The sequence below is a fragment of the Nicotiana tabacum genome, chromosome 19 (assembly GCF_000715075.1).
Source record: "Nicotiana tabacum cultivar K326 chromosome 19, ASM71507v2, whole genome shotgun sequence".
Classification (NCBI taxonomy): domain Eukaryota; kingdom Viridiplantae; phylum Streptophyta; class Magnoliopsida; order Solanales; family Solanaceae; genus Nicotiana; species Nicotiana tabacum.
Genome location: NC_134098.1, coordinates 16,373,687 through 16,384,791, shown reverse-complemented (window position 1 = coordinate 16,384,791; position 11,105 = coordinate 16,373,687). Strand labels below are relative to the sequence as shown.

General features: G+C 39.3%; 2 protein-coding genes across 2 annotated transcripts; both read left to right on the top strand.

Moving 5' to 3' along the window:
* The first annotated feature begins 3,171 nt into the window (after positions 1-3,171).
* LOC107817204 (putative E3 ubiquitin-protein ligase ARI7) lies at positions 3,172-10,781 on the top strand. The gene is made up of 2 exons (XM_016642992.2): positions 3,172-3,314; positions 7,309-10,781. Exon 2 carries the CDS (start codon positions 7,315-7,317, stop codon positions 10,441-10,443), a length of 3,129 nt encoding a protein of 1,042 aa, XP_016498478.2. The 5' UTR covers positions 3,172-3,314; positions 7,309-7,314; the 3' UTR covers positions 10,444-10,781.
* Positions 4,317-4,640, top strand: LOC107817202 (uncharacterized). Its single transcript, XM_016642990.2, has one exon. The coding sequence runs from the start codon at positions 4,317-4,319 to the stop codon at positions 4,638-4,640; it is 324 nt and encodes a 107-aa protein (XP_016498476.2).
* Positions 10,782-11,105: the final 324 nt, after the last annotated feature.

The window sequence follows — 11,105 nt, the reverse complement described above, 5'->3', positions numbered from 1 at the left end:
GCTTTATCTTGTGAAAGCTGTGAGAAAATATTCTATGTGTTGTCCGTTCTTCTTCTTCCTTATGCTTATTTGCCGGTATGGACTATGCTAGGACACTTGCACAAGCATATACGTAGTTAAGCACTCTTGTCGGATAAGAGGTATTCTTGATATTGTTGAGCATAGATTCTCACCCTTGTTTACTGGCCTTCTATGTGAGAATGACTCTATTGGCACGTGAGTCGTCAGTGCGGTTATGAGATGTTATGAGGGCACATGATGCCAAGTGTTAGAGTTTAGGTATTGAGATTTGTCCGAGGTTCAGTACCTCGTGGAGTTGTTGACTAAAACCTGATATAAAAGCGGTTATAGTTGCTGAGTTATTACTTGTCCTTGCTGTATTTGTGATTTCGGATTTAGGTTGTGTTCCATTCACCTTTCTGTGTCATTTTCATGATATTCCGCTGATACTTATTATTTTCTTCCTTATTGCCATCACTGTACTGTGAGCCATATTGCATAGTCTTTATGTGACATCATACTTCTGTTATTCATGTACTTATATTTGTTCAGTTTATTAGACCAGTGGGTGCCTTGACTGTTCCTCGCCACTACTTCACCGAGGTTAGTCTTGATACTTACTGGGCACCGCTGTGGTGTGCTCATGCTACTCTTCTGTACATTTTTGTGCAGATCCAGGTACTTGTTCGTTAGCTAGCTGTGTGGACTGTTACTGTGGAGACTCAAGGTAAACCTGCTGCTGCGTTCGCAGGTTTCAGAGTCACCTTCAACTTTTCGTTTTGCACTGTTTATTCTTATTTCTGGACAGTTATATTTAGAAGTTTTCTAGCAAATACTCTATAGAGCTTATGACTTGTACTACCGGATTTTGGGAATTTTAAGAGATTCTATTTAAATAATGTTGTTTGTTTTAATTATTGTTAGGCTTACCTAGTCCCTAAGACTAGGTGCTATCACGATACCCAACAGAAGAAAAATTGGGTCGTGACATTTACATTCCTAGTTGATGCTCGTGCACTTATGACACCGAGTTTTGGGGTGATTATGGGTTGTCCTGTATTGAAATTATTAAAAATACTATTATTTACTTTGTAAATTCCATCTTTTACTATTTAATTGAAGGAAATATGATTTCAAAAATATTAAAATGAGAACCAAATTAAGTATTTATTTTTGGCTTGCCTGACAGCGGTATCCGGCGCCATCACGACCTTTAATGGAATTTGGGTCGTGACATCTTTACTCACGATCGAGCATGTACCGAGGGTCCGATCGAGGAAGAATTTCACTTTTTAATCTAAGAACGGGCTTGGTCATCATCTTGCAATTTGTTTGATCGTTTATTTTGTCTTTAATTCATCTATATGTTATTCTTAATAATTCGTATTGAATTAAAGCACATATCCTTTAAATCGTGTACAAATTTAATTGTTACTCATTTTTGGAGTAAACAGTAGTAACAATTAAAGATGTCACATTCTTATTTTAAATTAATACCAATGATAAATCGAAGATAATTAGTCCTCGAGATATGTTGGAAAAATATAAAAAATACTTTACATAAAATTGACCGGTTATAGTAAAATATCAATACTAGGGACACAATTAACAAAATTGACCAACATATATTTGAAATTTTTGGCTTTACATAAACAAATCCTTTGAAGCAAAATGAGAATTTGAAAATCAAAGAAAAAACTAATTTAAGAAGAAAAACGAGAGGTTAAAGATTTCAACAACAAAAGACAACAACAAACTTAGTGTAATCTCATAAGTGGGATTTAGAGAGGATAGTATGTACGCAGACCTTATTCCTACCTTTAAAAAAGCAAATATGTTATTTCCGGTAGACCCTCGACTCAGGAACGATAAAAGGAAGGGCAACAACAAGTACACCAATCAGAAAACCGAAGCAAAAATACAAAACTAATACTAAATACTGGAATCAGAAAACCGAAACGAAAGCAAGAACAAATAATAACAGAAGTCAAGAAATACGAAAATAAGTCATGTACTAAAGCTGCTGTTACAAATAAGAACAACACTATGCTACCTAACGTTTTACCTTTGTACTCAACCTCCGTACCTTTCTATCCATGGTCATGATTAACTTTTATAAAACATCGGTAGAAATTTACATCTTATAATTCATTCTAATTAAGGTTATCTTTTGTCTTCTGGATGATCCTTTTTTACCTTTTGAAGATTTCGTAAATGGCGATCTCATTTAGCTTTTGACTTTAATGTCACGGGAGGTTCTCTATCACATTTAAACGGCGAAGGAGTATATTTTTCTAATCCAATAAGTTAAGAAAATAAGGTACTATAATATACTAAAATTATAGCGTAGGAGACAAGGCAAATCAAAAGCATAAGAAACATCAGTCCTACGACAAGCCAAGTCATTCTCCCTTGACTTTATAGCATTATCCTAGTAAAGTTCAAAAGGAAAAGGAAACAACATTTCTCTATTATTTGCATAAAATTACAGTCCACTATGTAACCATATTTTTAAGTTTGGGGTCGCATAGCCAATTATTATTTTGCCCCAAAATATAATAAAACTGATTCCGTCTCCTATGAACTTCAACTCACGAAAAACATCACCAAATAGCTCAAATCTTCATTGGATAACTTCAAATTTTAATCACAACTTCAAAATGACATTCCAACGGATCCTAATCTTCAATTTTGTTAAAAATTTAACAAATCACAAAATCCTTTTATGAATTAGCTTTTAAAACCTCCAATAATAGAGTTTTTAATTTTTAATTTTAATTCACCTAACAATGGTTTAAACCTGTCATGATGGTTCGAAAGAGATACATAACAAAATAGATAGAACAACCAAAAAATAAAGTTGTACACATGAAAGATGTATGAAAGAGCAGCTCTTTAAGTGACTGCAATTAAATAAGTTTGAGAATATTTAGGAAGGTTAAAGTAGGAATACTATAGGATTTGGTTCAAATTTGTATTGCTGCTCTCTCTTGCTTTTACACTACGAAGAAAGCAACAAAGTTGCCGTTCTCCCTCTTAACTAATGAAGTTTTCTATTCAAATTATGCACACATTGGGCTAAACTGAGTAAGAAAATTTTACATGCTATAGCTAAATAGGAAATTTTATTTTTTTTATTATGAATTCAGTGGTTCCAGAGATAAAAATTAGTTGTCATTACTGAACTCTCTTTCTATCTCTCTCTCTTTCTCTCGCTCTCATTAACTCTAACGGTCAAAAGCCCTAAATCTAACCCCACCAGTGCCTCACCTTCCTCGTCGTCCCCGTCACCGTCGAGTCGTCGACGTACACATGTAAGTCCTCTTGCTCATTCTCTTTCTCTCCTTCTTCTTTCCTCTTCGTCCCCTTTCTTTCTATATCTACCCGTCTCCTCTATCCCCCATTTTTTTGGTAGCAGTCGGTGCTAGCGGGCCTCCAGCCAGGCGTCATCTACCCCCGATCCCTTTCTTTATTTTTCTGGTAGCGATCGTCAGGATACCATTTTTCTGGTAGCGATTTCTTCTGTCCTTTCTTCTCTCACGCCTCTCTGCTTGCCGCCCTTCAGTGCCCCATTCTTTACTTTTCTTTCTTTTAGGTTCTCTTTCTTTCTCCGTCTCTCTCTCTCTCTCTCTCTTCATTTTCTTCTTCTTTTTCTCTTTTATTTCTTATGTGGGTGTGGGTTAAGCAACATCCCGACAGTCTCTTCGGTGTGTACTTCCGACGATTTTATTGGCTCCGACAGCACATGTCTTCACCCCACTCGGAAGCTTCTTGGCATCCTCGGTGCTTATCCTGGTTATATTGTTCTTGCCTTTAGTAATTCATATTTGTTTTGCTAGTTTTGCTTGCTAGTCCATTATTTTGCCTTCGAATTTTGTTTCCAATTTGGCTTGCCATTCTTTAGTTGTGTTTGTTTACATTTGGACTTACTTTGATTCCTTTTTTTCTTTTGTAACTAGGGTCTTATATAGTAGACTTTATTTCGTGCGTAGTTTATTTTGCCGCGGGTTGTAGTGGTTCTAGTGTAGTGTCCGTTAGATTAGAGTGGCAAGTATTAGTGATGGTAGAGTGAGGTCATATCCTCGGGTGGGGAAAGGGTAGTAAGGGGGGTAAGGGCTCCGCTAGCCTGCATGTTGGGTCCTGGAATATAGGGACATTGACAGGAAAATCAATAGAACTAGGGAAAATTCTCCAGAAGATGAGGATCAATATATCGTGTGTCTAGGAGACTAGATGGGTGGGTACTAGGGCACGTGAGGTTAACAAGTATAAACTGTGGTACTCAGGGGGTGCTGGGGGGTACTAGGGGAAAGAACATGGTAGGTATCTTAGTAGATAGGGATCTCAGGGAGCTGGTGGTTGATGTTAAGAGGGTGAACGATATATTGATGGCTGTTAAGCTAGAAGTTGGTGGACTCACTTTAAGTGTGGTTAGTGCATATGCACCGCAAGCGGGCTTGAGAGAGGAGGTCAAGAGGCAATTCTGGGAGTATTTAGATGAGGTGGTACGTGGTATTCCGCACTCCGATAAGATTTTCATAAGAAGAGATTTTAATAGTCATATTGGGGAGACGACTAGGGGTTATGATGATGTGCATGGCGAGTTCGATTTTGGGGTTGGGAATGAAGGTGGTACTTAGTTGCTGGACTTTGCTAGAGCCTTTGATTTGGTGCTAGCTAACTCGTGTATTCAGAAGATTGAGGGCCATTTGGTCACGTTCCGGAGCGTGATGGACAAGACGCAGATTAATTACTTACTCTGCATGAAGAGAGATAGAGGCTTATGCACTGATTGCAAGGTTATTCCGAGTGAGTGTCTTTCGACCCAACATAGGATCTTGGTTATGGACTTGGAGATTACGAGGGAGAAGAGGAAGAGAGCGGTGTTTGGTCAATCTAAGATCAAGTAGGGACCTTTGACTGAGGACAAAGCTCAGGAATTAGGGGAGAAGTTGTTAGATATGGGGGCATGAAAGGGGTTGTGGGTATGCGAGTAGTATGTGGACCTCGATAGTGAACTGCATTAGGGAAGCTACTAGAGCGGTGTTAAAGGTCATAAAGGGTTTCTCCAGGGGCCTCAACGGTGACTGATGGTGGAATGGAGAGGTCTAAGGTAAAGTAGAAGCAAAAAAAGCAACGTATATGAAGCTAGTGGAGAACGCCGACGAGGAGGAGATGAGGACGCTTAGGAAGCATTACAAGAAGGCTAAGAAAAAGGCGAAGCTGGTGGTCATGGCGGCTAAGACCATAACATTTGAACGCTTGTATGCGGAACTTGGGGCAGAGGCGGTGACAAGAGACTGTTCAGATTAACAAGGTTCGAGAAAGGAAGGCTCATGACCTGGACCAAGTGAGGTGCATCAAAGACGAGGATGACATAGTATTGGTGAAAAAGGCGTGCATTAAGTGCAAGTGGCAGTCATACTTCCACAAACTCTTGAACGAGGTTGGGGACATGAACATTCTGCTTGGCGAGTTGGAGAACTCAGAGAACCAACATGATTTTAGGTTTTGTAGGCATAGTAAGGTTGCAGAGGTATTGCGGAAGATGAGTAGAGGCAGGACGACTGGGCCAGAGGGGATACAAGTAGAATTATGGAAGGTTGTGGGACGAGTAGACTTAGAGTGGCTTACTGGACTGTTTAGTATCATTTTTGGACTAAGAAGATGCTCAGAGAATGGAGGTGGAGTTTGATGACCCCGTTGTGCAAGAACAAGGGTGATATCCAAAGTTGTAACAATTACAGGGGTATTAAGCTACTGAGTCACACTATGAAAGTGTGGGAGAGGGTGGTGGAGAGGAGGGTGATGAGGAGCGTGTCTATTTCGGAGAATCAGTTTGGTTTGGATACAACCGAATTAAATATAGGTAATTGAATATATCAGAATACACCAAAACTGTATTTATTGATACAGTCTATCCTAAGCGCATAAATATAGAAAATACAGGCTCCAAGAAGCTTAAGTTTGCTATGGCTAGTAAATATGAAAAGTATAGTTCTGCCAAGTAAATAGCCTCTAAACTATAGTGGTTTCTGAAAATTCCTCTATGAACTTTTTTGTTATGTCGTCCAACCAACTGATTCTATGTGTAATTGTTTCATTTATATATCAATGAAACTTAAAAATTAATTTTAATTTTTAACGATGAAATTTGATCAAATCTTTTATATTTTAATTTTTAACGATGAAATTTGAAATTTTAATTTTAATTGAGTTCGAGGCAAATTGCAAAATGTCTTTTTGTATTTGACATGACATCTCATTTTGTATTTAGAAAAGATTTTGGGGAGAAAATATAATCATATTTTTTCTAAATACTTTGTTTTTTTAAATTATGAAAGTAACAAAATGTTTTTGACCAAAAAAAAGAAAGTTACAAAATGTTCTCAGAATCAAAACAATCCAAGTATAATAGCCTGTTTGTCCAAGACTCATCGATCCTAGAAGCACTTTTTTTTTTTTTCAAAGCTAAAGTGTTTGGCCAAGCTTTTGGAAGGAAAAAAATGCTTTTGAGGAGAAGCAAAAACAGTTTTAGAGAAGGAGAAAAAATAGTTTCTTTCCAAAAGCACTTTTTTGAAAAGCATTTTTGAGAAAAATACACTTAAAAACAGTTCTTAAAAGCTTGGCCAAAAATACTAATTACTACTTAAAAGTTCAAATTAATTAACCGAATATAAATTACTGTTCACCAAAGCACTTCAGAAAAAATATTTTTGAGAAAAAACAGTTCTCAAAATAAGCTGATGCCCAAACAAGCTCTAAGTCTTCACAAAAATTAATACAAATATTCTTAAAAGGTAATCCAACTCGTATTTTCCTCAAAAATATTTTTGAAAAACTAAACCAAATCTAAGCAAGTTGTTTGCTCACAAAATATTTATGCCCTCACCATATAGTCGTATGTCTATGATTTGATTTTTCTAAAATTCTTACTTCATTTATGTCTTCCAATCTTCTAATTATGCAGAAGGTAAGAGAAAAATGAAAATTTAACGAAAATTTGTGACAGAAATACAGTAGTTAAGTTGCCACACAATAATCTATTCATGAAAGCGAAAAGCTAAAGGAAGGATTTCTCCTGCCACGTGGACATTGTGGGCCCAAAGGTTCAGGAAATATGTAAAACCTTTTCCTCAGGCAATCACTGGTGCGGATTTCAACCATCTTAAAAACAGTATTTTAGGGCTTAAATTCTGTTCCGAACAGCAACAGTATTACTATTACTTCTACTTTCACTCACCTCCCAATTTATCCACTTCTATTTATTCTCCTTTTAATTTTTAACCTTTACAAAATTCATCTCAGCTGATCATGGAGTCCGACGATGACATGTACGGAGGAAGCGACGTAGACTCCGCCGCCGGCGATGATTTCTACGGCGACGACGTCAACACCGGTAACGAGAGCGACGTGGACTCCGCAGGCGGCGGCGATGACTTCATCGGTAATGATTCCGATCATCTTTGTACTGACAAAAACTACGTCGTTTTATCCGACGATGATATTCGTCATCTCATGGACGATGATATCTCTAAAGTTTCATCAGTTCTCTCAGTTTCCAAAACTGAAGCATCTATTTTACTCCGTCGGTATAGCTGGAGTGTGAATAAAGTTCACGAGGAATGGTTCGCCGATGAATCGAAAGTTCGAGCAGCTGTTGGTTTAAAAATAGCGGAAAAAATTGTTCAATTTCCGGAGAATAAGTTATTAACTTGTGGAATTTGCTTTGAGGATTATTCATCTGATGGAATTTTGGCGTCTGCGTGTGGTCATCCTTTTTGTGTTGAATGTTGGCGAGGGTATATTAGTAATTCCATATCTGATGGTTCTGGATGTTTAAATTTGCGATGTCCTGAACCATCTTGTAAAGTTGCTGTCACGCAGGATATCATCGATTCATTGACGTGTGATGATGATAGAAAGAAGTACTATGGATTTCTTTTTAGTTCTTACGTTGAGGAAAACAGGAAGATCAGGTGGTGTCCTGCTCCGGGATGTAATTTTGCGGTTCAATTTGATATAGGGAGCGATAATTGCGATGTTATATGTGACTGTTCGCATAGTTTTTGTTGGAATTGTACGGAGGAAGCCCATCGACCCGTTGATTGTGAAACTGTGGGGAAGTGGAAGGAGAAGAACTTAGCAGAGTCGGAGAATACAAATTGGATTTTGGCTTACACAAAGCCCTGTCCTCAATGCAAGAGACCGATTGAGAAGAACGAAGGGTGTATGCGAATGACATGTAGAGACCCTTGCAAGTATCGGTTTTGTTGGCTGTGCCTTAATTCTTGGTCAACTCATGGCTATAATCCGTGTAACAAGTACAAGCCGGGGAATGAAGATGAGAAAAAGAAAGAAATGGCCAAGCAATCTATTGAGAAGTACACACATTATTACGAGAGATGGGCTACTAATGAGAAGTCGAGGCAAAAAGCTGTAAAGGATTTGAGGAGAATGGGAGAAGTTAATGTTAAGGAGCTGAGTGAATTGCAGGGCATAACAGAGACACAATTGAAGTTCATTATAGAAGCTTGGAATCAGATCGTTGAATGCAGGAGAGTGTTGAAGTGGACTTATGCTTATGGATTTTTCTTGCCTGATGAGGAGCACACGAAAAGGCAGTTTTTCGAGTTCTCGCAAGGTCAGGCAGAGGTTGGTTTGGAGAGGCTTCACCATTGTGCAGAGAGTGAACTGGAGAATTATCTGAATGTTGAAGAAAGTAATTCCAAAACATTTGACGATTTCCGTATAAAGCTTACTGGTCTGACTAGTGTGACTAAGAACTACTTTGACAATTTAGTTAGAGCACTTGAGAATGGTCTTGAAGATGTGCATTCGCAAGGGGCTCAGGGCGACATGCCAACAAGCTCCAAAAATGCAGCTGAAAGCAGCAAAAGGGCAAGCTTGAAAAATGGTAGGGACAGGATGCCCTTGAAGGCAAGAGCTGAATTCATGAGGCTCGTGAGAACTAGAAATGCAGGACTACCTGGCATTAATAACACTGCAAGCTCAAAACACGCCTTAGTTTTTCCAGGAGGAAATATAAATGGCTCCAAGAATCTTGTTATAAATGGAGACAACACTTTGAGAAAATCAAACAATCCACTTGTAGCTGGGGGCAGCAACTTTATGGGATCAAAAGATGCTCTTGTAGCGGCGAGGAGCTACCCTATGAGCCCACAATTTTTACAACTGGCTGGGTTGAGCAGCACTACCGGCTCGAGTAATTTGCAGCTAGCTGGGGGCAGCAAGGTGATGAACATTGGGGGAGGCAGTGTGACGAACTTGGCAAATGCACATATGGCTGGGAGAAACAACCTCACTGTACCAAAAAATCCACTTGAAGCCGGGGACAGCAACTTTATGGGATCGAAAGATGCACCTGTAGCAGGTAGGAGCTATGCTATGGGCACAAAGTTTTTACAACAAGCTGGGGTGACCAGCACTACTGGCTCAAGTAATTTACAGCTAGCTGGAGGCGGCAAGGTAATGAACATCGGGGGAGGCAGTGTGACAAACTTGACAAATGCACATGTGGCTAGAAGCAACAACCTCACTGTATCAAAAAGACCACTTGAAGCCGGGGGCAGCAACTTGATGGGATCCAAAAATGCACTTGCAGCAGCGAGGAGCTACGTTATGGGCTCACAAGTTTTACAACAAGCTGGGGTGACCAGCACTACTGGCTCGAGTAATTTACAGCTAGCTGGTGGCAGTAAGGTAATGAACATTGGGAGAGGCACTGTGCCAAACTTGGCAAATGCACATGTGGCTGGAACCAACAACCTCACTGTCACTAGCACTAGAAATGTGGCTTGGGGCAGCAAGGTGATGAACTTTGGGGGAGGCGGCACAAACTTGGCAAATGCACATGTAGCTGGAAGCAACAACCTCACTGTGTCTAAAACTCCAAATGCGGCTTGGGGCAGCAAGGTGATGAACACTGGGGGAATTGGTACAAACTTGACAAATGCACATGTGGCTGGAAGCAACAACCTCACTGCGTCTAAAACTCCACATGTGGCTGGTGGAAGCAACGTGATGAACATTGGGGGACGCGGTGCAAACTTGGCAAATTCACATGTCGCTGGAACCAACAACCTCTCTGTGTCTAAAACTCCACATATGGCTGGGAGCAGCAGTAGGATAGGTGGCGGGAAAAAACGCAGGACATCAAATGCTGGGACACCCTTAATCATAAATTTGGATGACGACGATTTAGGAGAGACAACTTCTACCGCAGGGGCATCATTAACACAAAACTTGATTGATGATTTGGAAGGTTGGGCATGCGATTCGTGCACATTTCTGAATGCTAGCTCTGCCACGGCATGCCTAATGTGCAGTGAAGATGCTTCTGGCAGTTGGGAATGCGAAATATGTACATTTGTCAATAAGAAGCATGCTTCTGCATGCCAAATGTGTGAGCACCGTAGATAATGTCCTTGCTTGCATCTAAAAATAAATGGCTGCTCGGTGGATACTCTTGGCTACAAGTTAGTTTTTGAATTATTGCTACCTTACTGTTTTACCAGTCTTATGTTCTTTTCGGTCGATAGCTGCCTAAAAGTTTCTTATTACATCAGTTGGATGCATAAGCTTAAGTAGTAGTATAGTTATGCATATATGGGGTTCCTGGTATTTATAGTGATACACATTCTCCAGGTACATAACAGCTTTTGTCATATTTCTTACTAGTAAAGGCCAATACATTATTCTCGTAATTGTGAAAACTCAAAAAGTTGGTACATTGGCTTATCTCTTTATTCTGTTACCAATGTGGCTTTGGAAGCATTTCTGGAATTATAATTCTGCTTTTGATGTCTTCTAGGTTTCTAGCATTTTTAAGAATCAAAACGAGCTAGAAAGAAAATTCCGTTTTACCTGCAGAGGATGTCCCTGTGTATCATAACGTGTAAGGACTAAATTAAAGAATGAATCCTTGAACATGGGAGATGAGCAGATAATTAAGCCTTTGGGATTTTGACCAAACATCCCTGGCACTTGTCTAGTGAATATTAAACTATGTAATCTGAAACTTGTAGGCATCTTGAAGATGTAGAACATTTTAAAGGAAGATGTCTGGCAAAGATTTTCGGAGG

What these genes read in the sequence shown, in the direction of transcription:
- LOC107817204 (XM_016642992.2), top strand. Translation starts at nt 7,315, where the DNA reads ATGGAGTCCGACGATGACATGTACGGAGGAAGCGACGTAGACTCCGCC.
- LOC107817202 (XM_016642990.2), top strand. Translation starts at nt 4,317, where the DNA reads ATGGTAGGTATCTTAGTAGATAGGGATCTCAGGGAGCTGGTGGTTGAT.